The sequence below is a fragment of the Myotis brandtii genome, unplaced genomic scaffold, assembly GCF_000412655.1.
Source record: "Myotis brandtii unplaced genomic scaffold, ASM41265v1 scaffold1102, whole genome shotgun sequence".
In the NCBI taxonomy this organism is placed as follows: Eukaryota; Metazoa; Chordata; class Mammalia; order Chiroptera; family Vespertilionidae; genus Myotis; species Myotis brandtii.
The window spans coordinates 1295712-1312502 of NW_005353757.1; the positions used below are offsets into that span (position 1 = coordinate 1295712).

Sequence of the window (16791 nt, forward strand, 5' to 3'; positions counted from 1 at the left end):
AGCCACTTGATGTGGAGTGTTGTGGTTTTTAAAAGCATGGGTTTGGGTCTCAGAGAAACCTGGATTCAAATCCTGGCTTGGACACTTCCTAGTTTGTGGCTTGGGCAGATTCCTGACTCCAGTGCTGAAGTCTTTCTGCAATCTAAACTGGACTCCTGTGATGTGGAAACTTATGCTGTTTCCCAACACAGACCATCAGCATTTTCATGTGCGTGGAAGTCCTGCCTTCTGGGAGCCCTGCACATCCTCTCCCCACATGCTGACCTGCCGCACAAGGGAGTCAGAAGCCCCCTGTAAATTTTCTTTTGGGACACACAGGGATTGGAAAACCCCTTATAGAGAAATTCATCCTGCTAGGGCCAACCCAGTCCGCAGCCTGCTCCCCAGGCCCACGCCTGGAAGGCTCACTCACCTCCTCAGGGTGCTCAGGAGGGTGTCCAGGCTAGAGCGAGAGCAGCTGTTTTCCAGAGCAGCTGGTTGGATGACCCCAGACAAAAGTTCTCTGTTTCTCTAACAACTGCCATTGTGAACATAGCTTGGCGGAGGAGAGACACAGAGCGATACGTTCTGGGTTTGGAGAAATATTTCTGAACAGCCTGCTTTTTAGTGTTCCACGATGCCGATTCTGCTCTTTAATTAAACACAGTTTATGGGCACATTTGCTTCTTCAGAGGTCCTCCCGGGAGCTGGCTGACAGTGTTCGCTCCAACGCTTTAGCGCCAGGCCCTAAAGCTTTCTTTAGCTCACTGCTCTCCCGGAGTCTCCCCCAAAGCCTTCAGGTGAGGGGAGGGGTTTGGAGACTTTAAGAGGGGTGTAGGCCCAGGCTCCCAGGATCAAAGAATCTCAGAGTTTGAAGGCAGTGGCTGGTCCTCATTTTTCAAATGAGGAAACTGAGGCTCAAAGAGAGGAAATGACGTATTCAGGGCCATACAACATGTTAGCGGTAAAGCAGGGGCCAGTGTTCAGGGCCCTGAGACATGGCTTTGCCATGGACAGTCTGGACAGTCCACGTGACTGTGCAAAGTCCCTTGTCCTCTGCTGCTCCACTGTGCCTCTGTCTGTCCCAGGGCTGAGGAGAATTCCTTCCAGATAGAGGACAGTATGAGCAAATGTGAAGATGCGTGTGGTCCATGGAAATGGGTGATGAGACTCATCCCATTCACAGCAGGATATGCTTTTATCGGCTTTTCATTTTCATTTCACATTTTCTGAGACAACTTGCTCATGTCACCCTGTCAGAGCTGTGACCCTCATGATCCAGCCCCAGTCGTAGAAGCAGAGTCTAAACAAGCCAACATATGATGAAAAGGGAATTTAATTTTTTCTCATCTTTCTGAAAGTATGTTATGTGGGCTTCCATGTATAGACCATGGGAGCATATCTTATAGGCTCTTTTCTCTCTCTGTTCATTATTACATAGATCAGTGGTTCTCAACCTTCTGGCCCTTTAAATACAGTTCCTCATGTTGTGACCCAACCATAAAATTATTTTCGTTGCTACTTCGTAACTGTAATGTTGCTACTGTTATGAATCATAATGTAAATATCTGATATGCAGGATGGTCTTAGGCGACCCCTGTGAAAGGGTCGTTCGACCGCCAAAGGGATCTGTTATGAATAATGTAAATATCTGATATGCAGGATGGTCTTAGGCGACCCCTGTGAAAGGGTCGTTCGACCACCAAAGGGGTCGCGATCCACAGGTTGAGAACCGCTGACATAGATGGACTTGACCTTTTTCCTTAAATTTTTGTGCATCTCCTTCAACCCCTCTGCAGCTGTCCTTCTCTGCCGACTCAGACTCTGCACCAAGCATGTCTAGGAACCAGTCTCCCGGGGAGATGGGGGGAGAGGAGAATTAGGCTGTCAGTTCAAGACTCTTAGACAGATTGGGTGAAGGGAAGAGGTTAGTAAAATGTAATTGATTTTTATCCCATTGTGGGTATTTTCCCACAAATGATTTTTTTCAAATATCTTGCTACCATCCCTAGTCTAATTACAGGTCTGATATTGCTGTTGCAGGTTTACTCTTATGACACATGGTTGAATGCATGCTTGCCTTGTCCCAAGCCTGGGACCGCAGATAAAGATAAAGACAACCTGGACCCTGTCTACAAGGAGGCCACAGGCCTACCCGGGAGATGAACACAGAGACTATTGTAATACTGTGTGGTCCGGATAAAAACATGCAAAAGGGGTTTAGGGTCTCAGAGGAAGAAGCCCTTACCTGATTTGGCTGGGAGGGGTCAGGACAGGATTGCAGGATTCTTGGGGGGCATGATGTTTATCTGGGGCTTGTATGGGTCAGAGGAGTTTGCAGTACAGGAGGAAGAGAAAGGAAGTTCAGCAGGTGCAAAGGCACCTGGAGAGAGAGGGGATGGGGGATCCAGTGGGCTGAGGCTGGGAGACACAGCTAGGGGCTGGGAGACACAGCTAGAGGATGGAACAGGAGGAGCTTGTGGGAGGAGCTCAGCAGCCTGGGTTTTATTCTGGGGGCAGTGGGGACCACTGACAGGCAGATGAGAGGTGTGAGCAGACTTGTGCTGTAGAGAAGATCACTCTAGCTGCAGTCTGGGGAACAGATAGGGTGGGTGAGAGTGAGACTGGGGCAGGAGGCCAGTTAGAAGGCTATGCAGGGAAATGGTAAGTGGCTACAGGGTGGGAGCGGGGTCTTTGGAGAAGTATTTGGGAGCTAGAAGTGAGAGGGCTTGGTGTTTGGTTAAAACCCAGGGATAAATGATGTGCTGAACCCCTCTCCCACCTCAGATTCTGGCTTGGGCAATTGGATGCTGCTGCTGCTATTCACCAAGACAGGAAATGTAGGGGCAGGTTCTGGGGGGAAAAGATAACACATTAAATTTGGGCTATGTGTGTGTCCCTTAAATCAAATTTCCCTGTAACTCAAGATTTAACCTTTTCTATTTGATTTCTAGTTTCTATGGTCCCACTAAATACATATTTAAATAGTTTTATTAAGATATAATTTACAGCCCTGACCAGTTTGGCTCAGTGGATCGAGCGTCGGCCTGTAGACCGAAGGGTCCCAGGTTCGATTCCGGTCAAGGGCATGTACCTTGGTTGAGGGCACATCCCCAGTGGGGGGTGTGCAGGAGGCAGCCGATCGATGTTTCTCTCTCATCGATGTTTCTAACTCTCTATCCCTCTCCCTTCCTCTCTGTAAAAAACCAATAAAATATATTAAAAAAAAAAAGATATAATTTACATACCATACAATTCACCATTTGAAGTGTACAATTCAATGGTTTTTAGTATATACATAGAGTTGTGTAACCATCACTACTGTCAATCTTAGAACATTTTCATTGCCCCACAAAGAAGTCTCACATCTTAGCCCTCACCTCAGTCCTCTCTCTACTCCTCTGCTCCCCCCTCCACCCTTCCTCCCCTCCCCTGCCCCCCCCAGACCCTGCCTCTATAGATTTGCTATTCTGGACATTTCATATAAATAGAATCATAGCCAATATATTTTAAAATATAATTGAATCTGCCTTTATGTTTTTAACTTATCTATTATGCAGGCATGCTGGGCAGTGGGGTAATAGGATGGGTTTATCGCAGATCTTTCATTTCCAAATGACAGTAACACAACTCAAACTAACTTAAGCAAAAGGGGGATTTACTGGCTTCCATAACCAGAAAAAATGGGGTGGACCTAACTTTAGGGTTGACTGGATCTAAACACTCAAATGATGTCATCAGTCTTGTGTGTGTGTGTGTGTGTGTGTGTGTGCGCTCTCTTTCTGTCTCTGCCCCCCCCCCCCCCCCCCTGCTTCAATTTCTATAAACCTCATGAAAGACTCTGATTGGCTCAGACGGGGCCATGTGCATACCCCTTGGACCACTCACTGAGGTCAGAGATGAGTGTTACCATTGGCTAGGCCTGAGTCAGGTGGCTACTCAGGGACACCCTGACATCCTAGAGTCAGAACAGGGAGAGCAGGCCCGCAGGAGACTTCCCAGCGGGAAGGGGTGTGAGTGTCGCTAAATAAGAGGGGACAGGGGTGCTGGATGGATGAAAACAACTGATATCCAGCACACTTTCTGACCTAGACCAGCATCAAACAGAGAATATTAAACAGCTAAACTCACATGTGGTTAGGACTAGATACATCCTGTTGATGGTAAGTGTCTCAAAAGTTCAGAGCAGCAGGACTCCCTGAGAGCCAGTTGGGATATGTGTATATCTTCCTTATTTGTGACCCAAATTCAGCGATGGGAGGCAAGTCCGAGGTGAAAGACTTTGAATATGTTTTCTTTCACTTTGTACATCTGTTTTATGTAATATTTTACTTGTTTGGGGAAATCCCAAACCACTTTTTGATTTCCCATAATACAAGCAAATAGCATAATTCTTTGGCTATTTTGCAGGTTCTTTCCAAGTAGGTAATGATTCTGTGTTTGTGTGTTTGTTTTTTATGACTGGGTTTGAATTAGGGTGGCTGATTGTTTTTCAAAATCGTTTGCTCCAAACCAATGGTTTCTTTTTTGTTACACATTATAGACTGCTTGCTGGATTCCTACTGCTGAACACCCTGACACCGTATTTAACTCTTTCATTCCTGCTTAGTGTACCTTCCTCTGATTTATCCACTTGGCAAACTCCTACTCATCCTTCAAAATATAGGTCAAGTTTCCTTGAGGAGGGAGCAGACTATGCCTAACTTATTTCTATATCCAGCAATTAGCACAGAGATAAATGAACATCTCATATTCTAAGGTTACTAGTAGACTCAAGGCGGAGCTCAGTGTTCAGTATTGTGAAGACTTGTCCAAGCCCAGTGGGCAAAGACTCTTGGATTGATTATTAGTGTCTGCCGTGGATGTGGAGACGGCGTGCTGGGTGTGTATTTGCCATTTTGGTCCAGGCCATAGACTGATCTGTGTGCTGGACCATCATCCGTTTTCCCCTCTGCCCTTACCCCCACTGCTCAGTGTGCTGGGAGGCAGTTCTGATGGGTTGGATCACCAGGTCCCCTTGCCTTGACTTCTGGTTGGGTTTGGCCAGTGGGAGGCGGTGGCAGGAGGGCAGAGGAAGGGAGGGGAACAGTGTCAGGGTATTTATTCCCTGACTTCCTCCCTACTGGTCACCATGGTTTATTGAGCCCACATCTCTGCATGTGGCCCACTCTGGACATCTCTTTCAGGTTCCAGTACCTGACCCATTCTTTACCCCTCGCCTTGTTGATTTCCCCAAACTCTGTCCACTCCTTTGTAGAGAGCTCTTTTAATACACTGCCCCCAAATTACCCGGTTTCAGAGTCCCGTCTCTTTCCTGCACGGATCCAGACTGCGGCGCTTGTTCTGGGGGAAGGTGTTGGAATGACTGATGGACACCTTTGTCTCCCTCTTCCTCAAAGTCAAGGGCAATGTGCCCCCTACACTTAGCAGGATACCTGACTTGCAACATGTCCTAGGATGTGATCAGATGTCTTTTTTAGTCACTTTAATTGATCAACACCCCCACCTCTCCCAGAGCAAGGACAGAGCCTCTGCGGTGGCTCCTAAGTACATCAGCTGGGAGGCCCCTCAGACGGGAGCTTTCAGGAATCAGCAGGAGGGAACTGACCTGCATCCTGGTTCTCTCCACGTTGTACAGTGGCAGGCCAGAGAGAGCTGTCATTTCTAGAACTGTTGATTGGAAGTGACTGTGCACCAGGTGGCTTGGAAGGACAAGTGCAGCCACAACTGGTGCACCATGTGTTCTCAATCCCGTTCCTGCCTCTATCTTCCTGCTCCCCAGGGCGTTGGAGTCTACACTCTGAAAACAGGCTCAGTGGTGTATTATTAGATCCCCACCTCCCTCCCTCTTTCTCCCACCCCCAGCTCTCCCCAGTGTGCTGGAGGAGGGGGCGGGGGTGGGCTGTTCAATGCCTTCACAGCAGGGTTTCTTAAACTTGAATGAACTTGTGAATCACTGGGGGATGGTGTCAAATTGCAGGCTTTGATTCAACAGGTCGGGGGACGGGGGCGGAGATTCTGGGTTTATAACAAGCTCCCCGGTGATGCTGGTGCTGCTGATTCAGGGAACACACACTGAGAAGAAAAGACTTAGAGATGAGCCTCCAGCTGGTAGCCACTAGCCACACATGGCTATTTCCACTTATTGTCTTTCCATTGATTTTTATCCAATAATTTCATCAACTAATCAGAACTGAGTTTTGAGTGAAAGAAACCCAACTCAAAAGGTTTACAGCTAAAGTAAAAACAGAAATAGTAGGTGTTTATGAAACTGAAAAGATAGGGAGATGGACATGGTCAGGGACTCAAATGAAGTTGCCATTGTTGCTATCACCACTAACACCGTCGTCATCAATCATCTTTCTGCTTTCATTGCCTCTTTTCTTTTTTTTATTTTAAAAAAATTTATATGTTTTTATTGATCTCAGAGAGGAAGGGAGAGGGAGAGAGAGAGAGAGAAATATCAATAATGAGAGATAATCATGGATCGGCTGCCTCCTGCACGCTCCCTACTGGGAGTCAAGCCCGCAACCCAGGCATGTGCCTTGAATTGAACTGTGACCTCCTGATTCATGAATTGACACTCAACCCCTCGGCCACACTGACTAGGCCCCTTTGCCTCTTTTCTTGAAATTGTTGTCCTCATTCTTTCTACCTACAGACTCTGTCCAGCAGGGGCTTGGCAGGTGGCTCCGGGCTAATATTATCACCCTCATCATCTAAATGGAATAGGGAGCTCTTTCCTCCAGCCTCAGACTGCTCCTGTATCACACTGCGCCCAGATCTGTGATTAGGGGCTGGCGTACCAGGGCTCGGCCTGCGGGAGGGGGTAGGACACTATCACGGGCAGCCCCCAGAATCAGATGAGTGGAGGGGGAGACACGTGTCCCCTAGTGCAAAGAGGAACAGGGCAGACAAACCAGCATGTTCACTCCGTCTCACTGCTGTCTCCCACTTCATTAAGAATCCCGTCCAGCTACTCCGCTTTAAGAACCTCTCTCCTGGTTTCTGCCCCCCTTTAGTCATTCCCCACAGAGAAAAGATAACTTGGGTGGTTTCAAGAGCACAACTGTCCTCTCTGTGTATTTTCACTGCAACCAATGATCAAGGCTTCTCTTCGGTACAGATATTAAAATCAAAAGACAAACATTCTGGCAAGGTTTTCCTTTGCTTTCTTCAGGCATTTGATAACTTCACACACTGCCTTACTTGAAGAATTTATTTAAATAGCTTCAGAGTAGCAAGCAGACTACAAGGGTGTAAAAAGCAGGTGGGGAAGCAGCTACCTGCCAAGGAAGAAGCTGGAGGTGACTTTGGGCTGGAAGGGCAGGGCACCACTGGGGATGGGGTCTGTGGAAGTTCCAGTACTGAGAGCACAGACAGGAGAGGCAGTGTAGGCAGGGACCAGGAAATGAGGTAGCTACAGCCACGTTTTACTGTGTTTTTTTAAAAGTATATTTTTATTGATTTCAGAGAGGAAAGGAGAGGGAGAGAGATAGAAACATCAATGATGAGAATCACTGATTGGCTGCCTCCTGCACGCCCCCTACTGGGGATGAAGCCCACAACCCCGGTATGTTCCCTTGACTGGAATCAAACCTGGGACCCTTCAGTTCGCAGGCTGACGCTCTATCCACTGAGCAATACTGGCTATGGCTTTCTTTTTTTTTTTTTAATAAGAAGAGTGCAGGTTAGATTTTTTTGGATTTTTTTTTTTTTTTGGTGGGGGGTGAATAGGAGGAGTTTGGAGGTCAACGGGTGGTAAGGAGAGGATCGATTGCATATAGCAGAGTCCCCAAAGCCAGAGGCACAGGTGTCTGGAATGTCATCTCAGACCTGCATCCAGCTTCCTCCAGTGCGCCCTCCTTTCACAAACACCCCTTTCCATGCCCAATGGGGGTGTTTGCCGCGGCCTGGGAGCCAGACAGAAATGAAAGGACCAGGAGCAGAGGAAAAGGTTATAAAAATGTTTAGTCTTTGCTTTATTGAGTTACAGCAAAGGAGCAACAAGTTAGAAAAATTGTGGGTTTTTTTTCCCAAACTCCCTAGCATTTTATTTGTGCAATGTACTCAAATAGGGGGGGTGGGTGGGTTGCACACACAATTCATATTGCAACATTTACACCAGGTATATCTCTTGGTTTTTCTTCTTTAAAAGTTAGAACTAACTGGGAAGAAAAGCGCACTCAGGAGTCTAAAATTGGCCCAAAACAAACACACAAACAAAAAAATCAATTCATGGTGAGGCGTCAAGCTGAAATCTTGTCAAATACCACACTGAGAAAAGGCAGTTAGGAACAGAAACGAAAACCAACACGGTTCATCTTTGTACCATCTAGAGAGGAAGATCTCTTTTTGTTGCCATTTTATAAAAGTAATGACAATGCTACAAAGGGGGGAGCCCTTTCTGTGAGTATCTAAAAAGGTGCTTTAAAAGGACAGCCACCTGCCCCCCAGGTCGCCCGGCAATGGCTGGGCCCCCGGTCTGACTCAGAGGCCAGGCCATTGAGAAACCAGACCTGCAGGAGGCCGCTGGGAAAGCATTGTGCGTGGCTACCCGGGGATCCCAGAGGCGGTTGGGGGAGAAGTGGAAACAGATTTGATTTGGAAGATCTGCCCTCTGTAAACTCTCTTCAAGTTGAGTCCGACGCCTCCCCGAGAAATCTCCCAAATTTCAATCCACCTTTAAAAATGAACTCTCCCTACCTAAAATCCAGTAGATATAATGGCACTAATGCTAATATTATCCCTTTCCCCAAATTAATAAAATAAAAACGAAAAGGAAGGGAAAAAAAGCGCGTGTGACCAGCCCCCGCCTCCTGGGAAAAACCTCCCGATGGTAGTGCTGGAGATGGAAATTGCCCGCGATTAAAAAGGTAGCAAAATTCCCACGTTGTACAAATTGGTTCCAGTGGAGCAAGAGGTGGGGGACAGGGCAGAGGAGCCAACTATTTACAAGGACCCATTGAAAACGCAGTAGTAGGACTTTGGCACGATGAACAATTCCCACCGGTCCTCTGGGAGGCGCCTGTAACGCCGCTCGGTCCGTGCCTGCAGGGACAGGCCAGCTAACTAGGTCCGGCTGGAGTCTCTGGTCAGGTGGCCCCGCAGGCCCGGGAGGGGAGTTCTCTTCTTTCTTCACAGACAGAGCCGTTCTGACCGACTTCCCTAGAAGATGACACAAAACCAGAGACAAGATGTCAGGGAGATGGTGGCTGGTGGCAGGGGCTGGGAATGACCCCTTCCAAAGCCAGTGTGGGGGAGGGGGGTTTGGGGGGAGGGAAGGGAACAGGGACAGGAGGAGAGATGAACAAACACCCTTCAAGTTTGGGGCCGGTTTTAAAGTGTTTCCTGAGCACAATCTGACCAGATTGGGAGGCAGCCTCAGAACCAGGGTGGCTTCCTGGGGGATCACAGGGGTGTGACCTGTGTGATTCCTTCATCATTACGAGCCCCTTGATGATCCCTGTACAGGCAGCCAGTCACAGTGTCTGCTCACAGGCTCTGGAATCAGACAAATGGAGATTCTGGTTCTGACCTTGCCCACCTGCTGGCCCTGAGGCAGTGGACACGTGACTTATTCTGCCAAGGGCTGTGTTTCTGTGTCTGTAAGACACGGGTGATAACGGCATTCGTCTCTTTGAGTGGACAGCGACTGCTCTTCCCTCCCTCAACCAGAAAGCTGATCCAGGATCTTCCCACCTCCTAGCTGCGTGCTGAGGCCAGTGAAGCTCCCCAAACTTGACTCACTTTATAATTCATACCCCAACGGCTTCTGAGAGGGATACAGATGAGCCGTGCAAAACAGGCCGGTGCTCCAGAAATATTGCTTCATTTTTCCTCGAGGAAGGCCAGGTATAAAATCAGGGCCTTAGGGGTAAGCAAATTCGTGTGTGTGTATGTGTGTGTGTGTGTGTGTATGTGTGTGTGTGCATGGGTGAGAGTACACACATTTTCCTCCTGTCTCATAAACGAAACTGACCCCTGTCTCTTTAAGTGATTGGCAGAAACTGCCACTTTTTAGGTAAACCTCAAAACTAAGGTGGTTCTCTATCTGGCAATGAGGTTTTTCTCCTTCCCTGTGTAATTTCTTATGGACATGAACATGCAGAATTCTCCAAGCATATGCATTCATAAGGAAGAAATGCTGAACAAGGCCCTTAAAAAAATATAAAACAACACCTTGCAAGACCAAAGGGATGATTCAGAGAAAGGGACAGAGCGCCTTTTCTCGGCTGCTGCAGAGATCCCAGATGTCTGTGGGAACTGCTGCACATCCAGTCTCCTTTGGCTTTGTGCAGGGTGTGTCGCTCTGGGCGGGACTCGGCTGTGGGGCTGGCAGCTCTCTCACAGTGAATCTGGGAAGACGCTCGCTCGGAACAGAGGAAGAGGAAGCAGAGGCAGGGCTGGTGTCTTCGTCTGGGCCCAATCGCCTTCCCCCCAGCAAATCCCAGCTTGCAGGCCACTTCCCCGAAAGGCCTTGTCCCAGATGCCATCAGTTCTCTTCGTTGAGTGTCCCTGTGCCGGGGTTTCCCCAGCACAGCTGTCCTCAGACTGCCTGGCTAATTGTACATCTTATGAGGCCCGTGACGGCATGGACGGTGCCCACAGTGTTCACTGCTGACCCCGTCCCTCCCTCCCTACACCGTGTCTGGCCCACTCAGGATAAGTTCACATTTCAGGTTTATTTTTTTGAGTATCACAGCGATTTTGACCCTGTGGCCTCTTGCTAATATTGCTTTTTTAACCTCCTGGGTTTCTACCCAGAATCTTACCCCTCGGTCACAGGCATTCCCCAACAGCAGAGGCCAATGACCTGATGGATCCCCCTGGGCCCAGAGCAGCAGGTCTCAGCTTTGGGAGGAAACTGCAGGGCCATCGCGCCCATTTCCTCACGGCCACTGTTCAAACATTTCTGCCACGTGGATGTCCAGCCTCTCTCTGAACTCCGCCCAGGACAGGGAACCCACTGCCTCCCACAGCCGCCCCTGTCTACCTCGGGGACAATTGGGATGTTAAAAAGTGCTGTCTCTAATTCTGTAGCAAAATCTGCTTCTCTATTATTTTACCCGTTGGGGAAACACGAAACAATTAGAATTCTTTCCCCACTTGATAGCTTTCCGATAGCTTTCCGTTTCTGTTTCTCTTTCATTTTCCCTGTAGGGATTTCCCCAAGCCCTTCGGACTCAGGAGAGAATAACACTTTGTTCCATGAGAAAGAAAAACAAGCAGTGTGATAGTGATTTATTATCTCTCAATCATATTTCTGAGGCAAGTTGCCTTCGATAAGAGGGGGCATGGCCTGATTTTAATTAGAATTGAGATAAGGACAATACAATGGCATGGAGAGGGAGTAAGCGATTTCCCAGTGGATAGGGAAAAGCCCATTCCACTCACAATCATCTCCACACCAGGCCTCGGTCAACTTTGGCACATCTGGCAGAAGCTCTTTCCCCGTAGCAGTTTGGGGAGCTCTGGGGTTGGGGAAACTGCTGAGACTTATAGGTCAGGTAAGTCCCCCCTCATTGCTCTCAGGGAGGCTCAAGACAGAAGGAATCAGAGGGGTCACCGCCCCTTCCTGCCTTTTTCCCTTCACTGAATGTTACCCAGGTGGTTCAACAGAATTTGAGCAAATGGGGTCATATTTGAAACTCACTAGGCAGACTCCAGATGAGTTTACGAGTGTGGGCTGGCACACAGTAGGTGTTCAGGATGCATTTGTCAAATTGAACTGGACCCTACTGTCTAAAGCAGCAGTTCTCAACCTGTGGGTCGCGACCCCTTTGGGGGTCGAACGACCCTTTCACAGGGGTCGCCTAAGACCATCGGAAAACACATATATAATTACATATTGTTTTTGTGATTAATCACTATGCTTTAATTATGTTCAATTTGTAACAATGAAATTGGGGGTCACCACAACATGAGGAACTGTATTAAAGGGTCGCAGCATTAGGAAGGTTGAGAACCACTGGTCTAAAACAATCATGTAGACTTGTATCATGAATCAGAAAAGGTCAAGGACAGTAGACAAGGAAAACTGGGAGCTTTCAGGCAGATTCTGATTGGACAAAAACCATCGCTCTTCCACTTTAACAAGAGAGAGAGGGGCCAGACTGGTAGGGTTTTGCAAGAAAGTGGCCAGAGGGAGGACAAAACTGAGGCAGCCAGACGGAGGTGGGTAGCTGGCACTATTGGTGACATCAGCAGCCTTTAGCCCTCTTCCTGTCATGCCCCCTCCCTCTGAGCTGCTTCCTGATCCACAACCCATTACTACTTCCTCCTTCCTTGGAGGAAGACGACGCCATTCTGTGATTGGCTGCTCATTAAACTGCTCTTTTCATACCGGAAGGAACTGGCTAAAACAAGGTTTCCAGAAGACTTTATTTTTTTTTGCCAGGTGCCTCATTTTATTACTGGATAAATGATTGAATGAGTGACATGGCCAGCCACAGCTGTCCAAATTCATTAATAAAGAGGCATGGTCATTTCCAGGCTCCCTTTGGGACTTTTCCAATCATTCTGGAAGTCCTTACCTTTATTATTTTTAACGATGACATGGGGCGGGGAGGGCTTTTGTGCTTTGGCCAAGGTGGACCTTTCCCTCCTGCATCCTTCTCCCTACTACCCCCCACGCCCACCTCTGACATCTTTTCTAAGTGCACCACCAAGCAAGCTGCTGTGCTTTAGGTCTTGATTTGCACAGACCTCTTGTGAAGCACAAACACCAAGGGCTTGGGTGGCATGTCCCATTATGTGGATGACATGGCCATTAGTAACCATGGTAACCTCCCTTCCCAGGCCTCTGTGGCTCCACGGGCCTAATTTACACCAGTCTCGTCCAGATTGAAGGGGCTTGGGGGACCCAATCAGCAGAGCTAGGAGCAGGGTTACTTAATGAGATACACAGGGCACCTTCCATTCACCATGACAAGGCAAATGCCCAAACCTTTCAGGTTAATAGAAACGACCCCAAGTCTACAGCCAGTAAACGTAGATACTTACCCTTTAAAAATCCAAAAAGAAAAAAAAGGAAAGGACACATCCTTTTCTTGTTTGTTTTTGTTCTTAGAGCAGAGATCACAAAACAGGCGATTACAACTGCAACTAGACTTTAGAACGGACAGGCCCAAAGGGTGGTGTCCAGACAGGCCACAGGCCACAGGCCACAGGGCTGTCACCCATTGGCACAGCCTTTTAAATAAGAACATGAAATCTACGAGCCCCTACTTCTCTTCCTTTCAAAAAAAAAATAAAGAACCCATCATCTTTGTCAACATTCTCTGTACCCTACAAACTCCATTGGCTCTGGCAACCAAAAGAAAGAAACCCAGCATCCTCCCCTCCTTGCCCAGGGGAAACAGGTGGCATTACCTGTCTAGGCCTGGCCAGCCTCGGCAGGGACGCTGTCGGAGTCCGAGTCGGCCAGCTCTGCGGTGCCTTCCGGGGCAGTCTGGCTCCAGCTGTCTGACCGGTCAGAGGTGGCATCCTCCTCTCCGACCGTCACCTCCACCCAATCCACAACGCCTGACTCCCCGTTTTCGTCACTCCCCTGGCCTTCTCGGCTGTTGCCCTCTGACCTGTCCAAGGTGGCCTCTGAGGGCTTTGCTGGCAAACCCTCTTTTGCTGGCTCGCTGCCCACTTTCACCCTGGGCACCAACTTCTCCAAGTCCTCTTCGAAGAGCTTTTTGGGGTCCTTGTGGTATTGTGGGCCCACCTCGCTCCCGTTCTTCGGGCTCTCGGTGACGGCGGCCTTGACGGCTTTCCTCGACAGGGTGTCATAGCCGTGGTCCTCCGCTATGTGCTGCTGCTGGTACTGCTCCATCCACTTTAAGGTCCCGGTTTTCAGCAAGCACCTGTTCTCCTTGAACCAACGCACAATTTCAGTTCGAACCAGGCCGGTCTTTGCTGCTAACTGGTCATACTCCTGGGGTGTAGGCCACTGGGTTCTTGCAAACGTGCTCCTCAGGAGATGGACTTGTTCTTGACTTTTTGTAATTGCTGGTGAAGGACTGGGCAGAGAACTGACCAGTTGGGCACCGGTGAGCTGGTCAAGTCGAGACAGAGCACCGTTGGGGGCCACCCCATCCTGGCCTTTTTTGCCAGACCCCATGGAATCCAAGACCGCTTGCTCCATGCTGTCCCGAAGCTTCCTCCGCTCTGAGAACCAGGAGTCGATCTCCCTCCTGCTCAGCTTGGTCTCCACCCTCAGCCGATCCAGTTCCGCTTGGGTCGGAAAAGAGCTTTTCAAAAAGCTGTCTTCCAGGATTTTAACCTGACCCTGGGTCTTCTCTTTGAACTTCTGTGGGGCAAAGTCTGGGTAGGCATGGTACGTGCGACCGTGTTGGGAGGCCGACATGGCCAGCTGGTCTTTGGCAAGGGTTTCGCTGGTGATGTGGACGATGCCCCTTTGGCACCGGTACCGGTGGTCACTGAACCACTTCTTGATCTCGCTCCTGGCAAGGCCGGTCACCTCGATGAGTCGGTAGATCTCAGCATTGTCAGGGAACTGGTTCTGGAGAAAGCTCGCCTTGAGGTGGGTTATCTGCTCCTTTGTCTTCTTGCGGTCGCTGGCCGCGGTCAGCGAAAGGCTCGCCACCTTGGGTGGGGGCTCTGGCACCTGAGCCACCTGAGCGACCTGAGCGACATGTGGACGCTTGGGCTCAGGGGCAGCCTGTGGAGTCACTAAAGGTCTCTTCTGGCTGTGGCTGGTCACTCCGGCCACGGCAAGTGTGATGGGGGAGCAAGAGACAGTGGTTGACCCGCTGGTCACCTGAGTCAGCACCAGGCTGGTCTGGCCGAGGATCTGGCATGGCAGAGCTGTCTGGAGGATGGGCTGAGACATCTTTGTGGGAGCCAGCTGGGTGGGCAGCACAGTGATTGTCGGGGGGACAGTCTGGATGGTACCATTAAACATCTTCTTCCGGGCCTCCTCCACTTCCTCTGGGGACCAGCTGATGCCGTGCTTTAAGCGCTGGGTGGCAAACCAGATTCTGATGTGCTCCTCTGGGTGTTTGGACGCAGCTGTGAGCCAGGACAACTCAGCCTGGGTCGGGTAAGGGAACTTGTTGAAGGAGTTGATCATGGTGGCGTTCGTGTCCAGGGCAGAGTTGTATTTGGTAGTATTCAGCGGGACGGGGACCTTGGGGACCAGGTTGATGTTTGGTGGGAGCTGGACAGAAGGCGTGACGTGCCCTAACTCCTGGAGCAGCTCCACGCTTCCGAGTCTCGAGAGGATCTCAGCTGCGTCTGTCACCAGGCGGGCAGTCCCTTCCATGTGGTTCTCGGGGGTGGCCTCCTCGGGCTTCTTGGGCACCTTCTTGGCATCAGCTTTCGGTTTCCCTGGCTTCATGATGGGGGTTTTACTCACTGAGATCCCAGGGTCATTGTCACCACTCCCGGGGCCGCTGGTGGTGATGGACACAACGTGGTTGGTGGCTTCAATGGATTGCTCTAGGACAGTTTGATTATTGCGCTTGATCAACTTCAGCTTGAAGTTGGTCTCCCCAGGATGGAACTTGGAGTTGTGGTCAGACAAGGAGTCATACTTTTTGGTTGTGAAATTGCATTCAGCACACACGTAGAGGGGGTTGAGAATCACGTTGGGGTGCTGCATGTCCACGTGCTCCGTGAACTCATTCAGGTTTTGCGTGGAGTAGGGGCAGTATTTGCACTCATAACCGCCTTGGAGCTTTTTGGAGGGGTTCTCCCCTGTCGATTTCACCTCTATCACTTCATTTTCTTTGGAAGAGTTTTCAGGTTCCGCCGCCCAACTGCCCTTGGCCATTTCAGGCTGTGGCGTGACGATCCCCTTTTCTTTGGCCCTGTCTCCTTCCTCGGGCACATCTTGTTCTAGAACTTGTGATGTCCGAACCATGCACGGGGTTGTAGACTTTCGTTTGCTCGCCATGCTGCCTGCCTGCGTGCAATGGCTTATTTTGGGGCAGGGGTGGGTGGGGGGGCGCCTAGAGGGGGCAGTAAAACTTTTGGAACAAACTTATTTGTTTGTTCAAAGAAAGGCTCTTGGCTTTATCTCCCCTCCGATGACTTTGGCTTCGTCAATGCTGAAGTCTAGTGTTTCCAGAATGATCTCAGCACAGAAAATTGTAACTGCTCCAACAGTTAAACACAAGAGGCAGCATCATATCTGTGGGACAAGAACAAAGATAGGGTCAGTGTTTCTCTACAAGGCAAAAGAAACTAGCATTGCTTTCTGAGCTGCACCCATAACCATCCCAAATGGCACCCAGAGCAAACACGCAGGTAAGCATGAGGGTGGGCGCACGCCACAGTGAAAGATTACATTCTTCTTTTCTTCCCTCTCTTGCAAGGGAAGTGGGAACTGGCCCAAAACAAGCAAAGGAGGATGCAGCTCACTCTGTCACGTTTAGAGACTAATAGATACAGAAAAGCAGCAAAGGTACTGAGTTCTGGAGTGGTGGGTGGGGTGGTGGAGGGAAAGCTGCAGATGACAAGCGGCTGGGCTCTCAAGCCGCTTTAATTGTTGGGATGTTAGAAGTAAGACGCTTTCCTGGATCCAGCAAGTGGCATTTGTATGGGCATTAAAAAACAGTTATTAACTTTTGTTTCTATTCATAAAAATAAAACCACTATAGATAATCCAGAAAAATGCACTGAAGTATAAAGGAGAAAAACATCACCCCCAATATTATAGTTCCTTCATTTCACTTGAAAGGTTCCCCATTTCTATAAATATGGAGCAAAATAATGATTTTAAAATGGCTGCATGATACTACACTGTAGAGATACACCTTCTAGGACTGATGGGCTAGGCATCTAAATTCATGGGCT

The 16791-nt window shown here is 49.2% G+C and overlaps 1 protein-coding gene across 1 annotated transcript in view; it reads right to left on the reverse strand.

Moving 5' to 3' along the window:
- Positions 1-7931: 7931 nt before the first annotated feature.
- The window catches only part of ZHX2 (zinc fingers and homeoboxes 2), a 51788-nt gene continuing 42928 nt past the window's right edge, over positions 7932-16791 (reverse strand). Inside the window, exons 3-4 of the mRNA XM_005857325.2 lie at positions 13354-16126; positions 7932-9147 (exon numbers count right to left, since the gene is read on the reverse strand). Coding sequence (XP_005857387.1) covers positions 13358-15889 — 2532 coding nt within the window. The 5' untranslated portion in view covers positions 15890-16126 and the 3' untranslated portion in view covers positions 7932-9147; positions 13354-13357. The remainder of the gene's footprint in view (positions 9148-13353; positions 16127-16791) is intronic.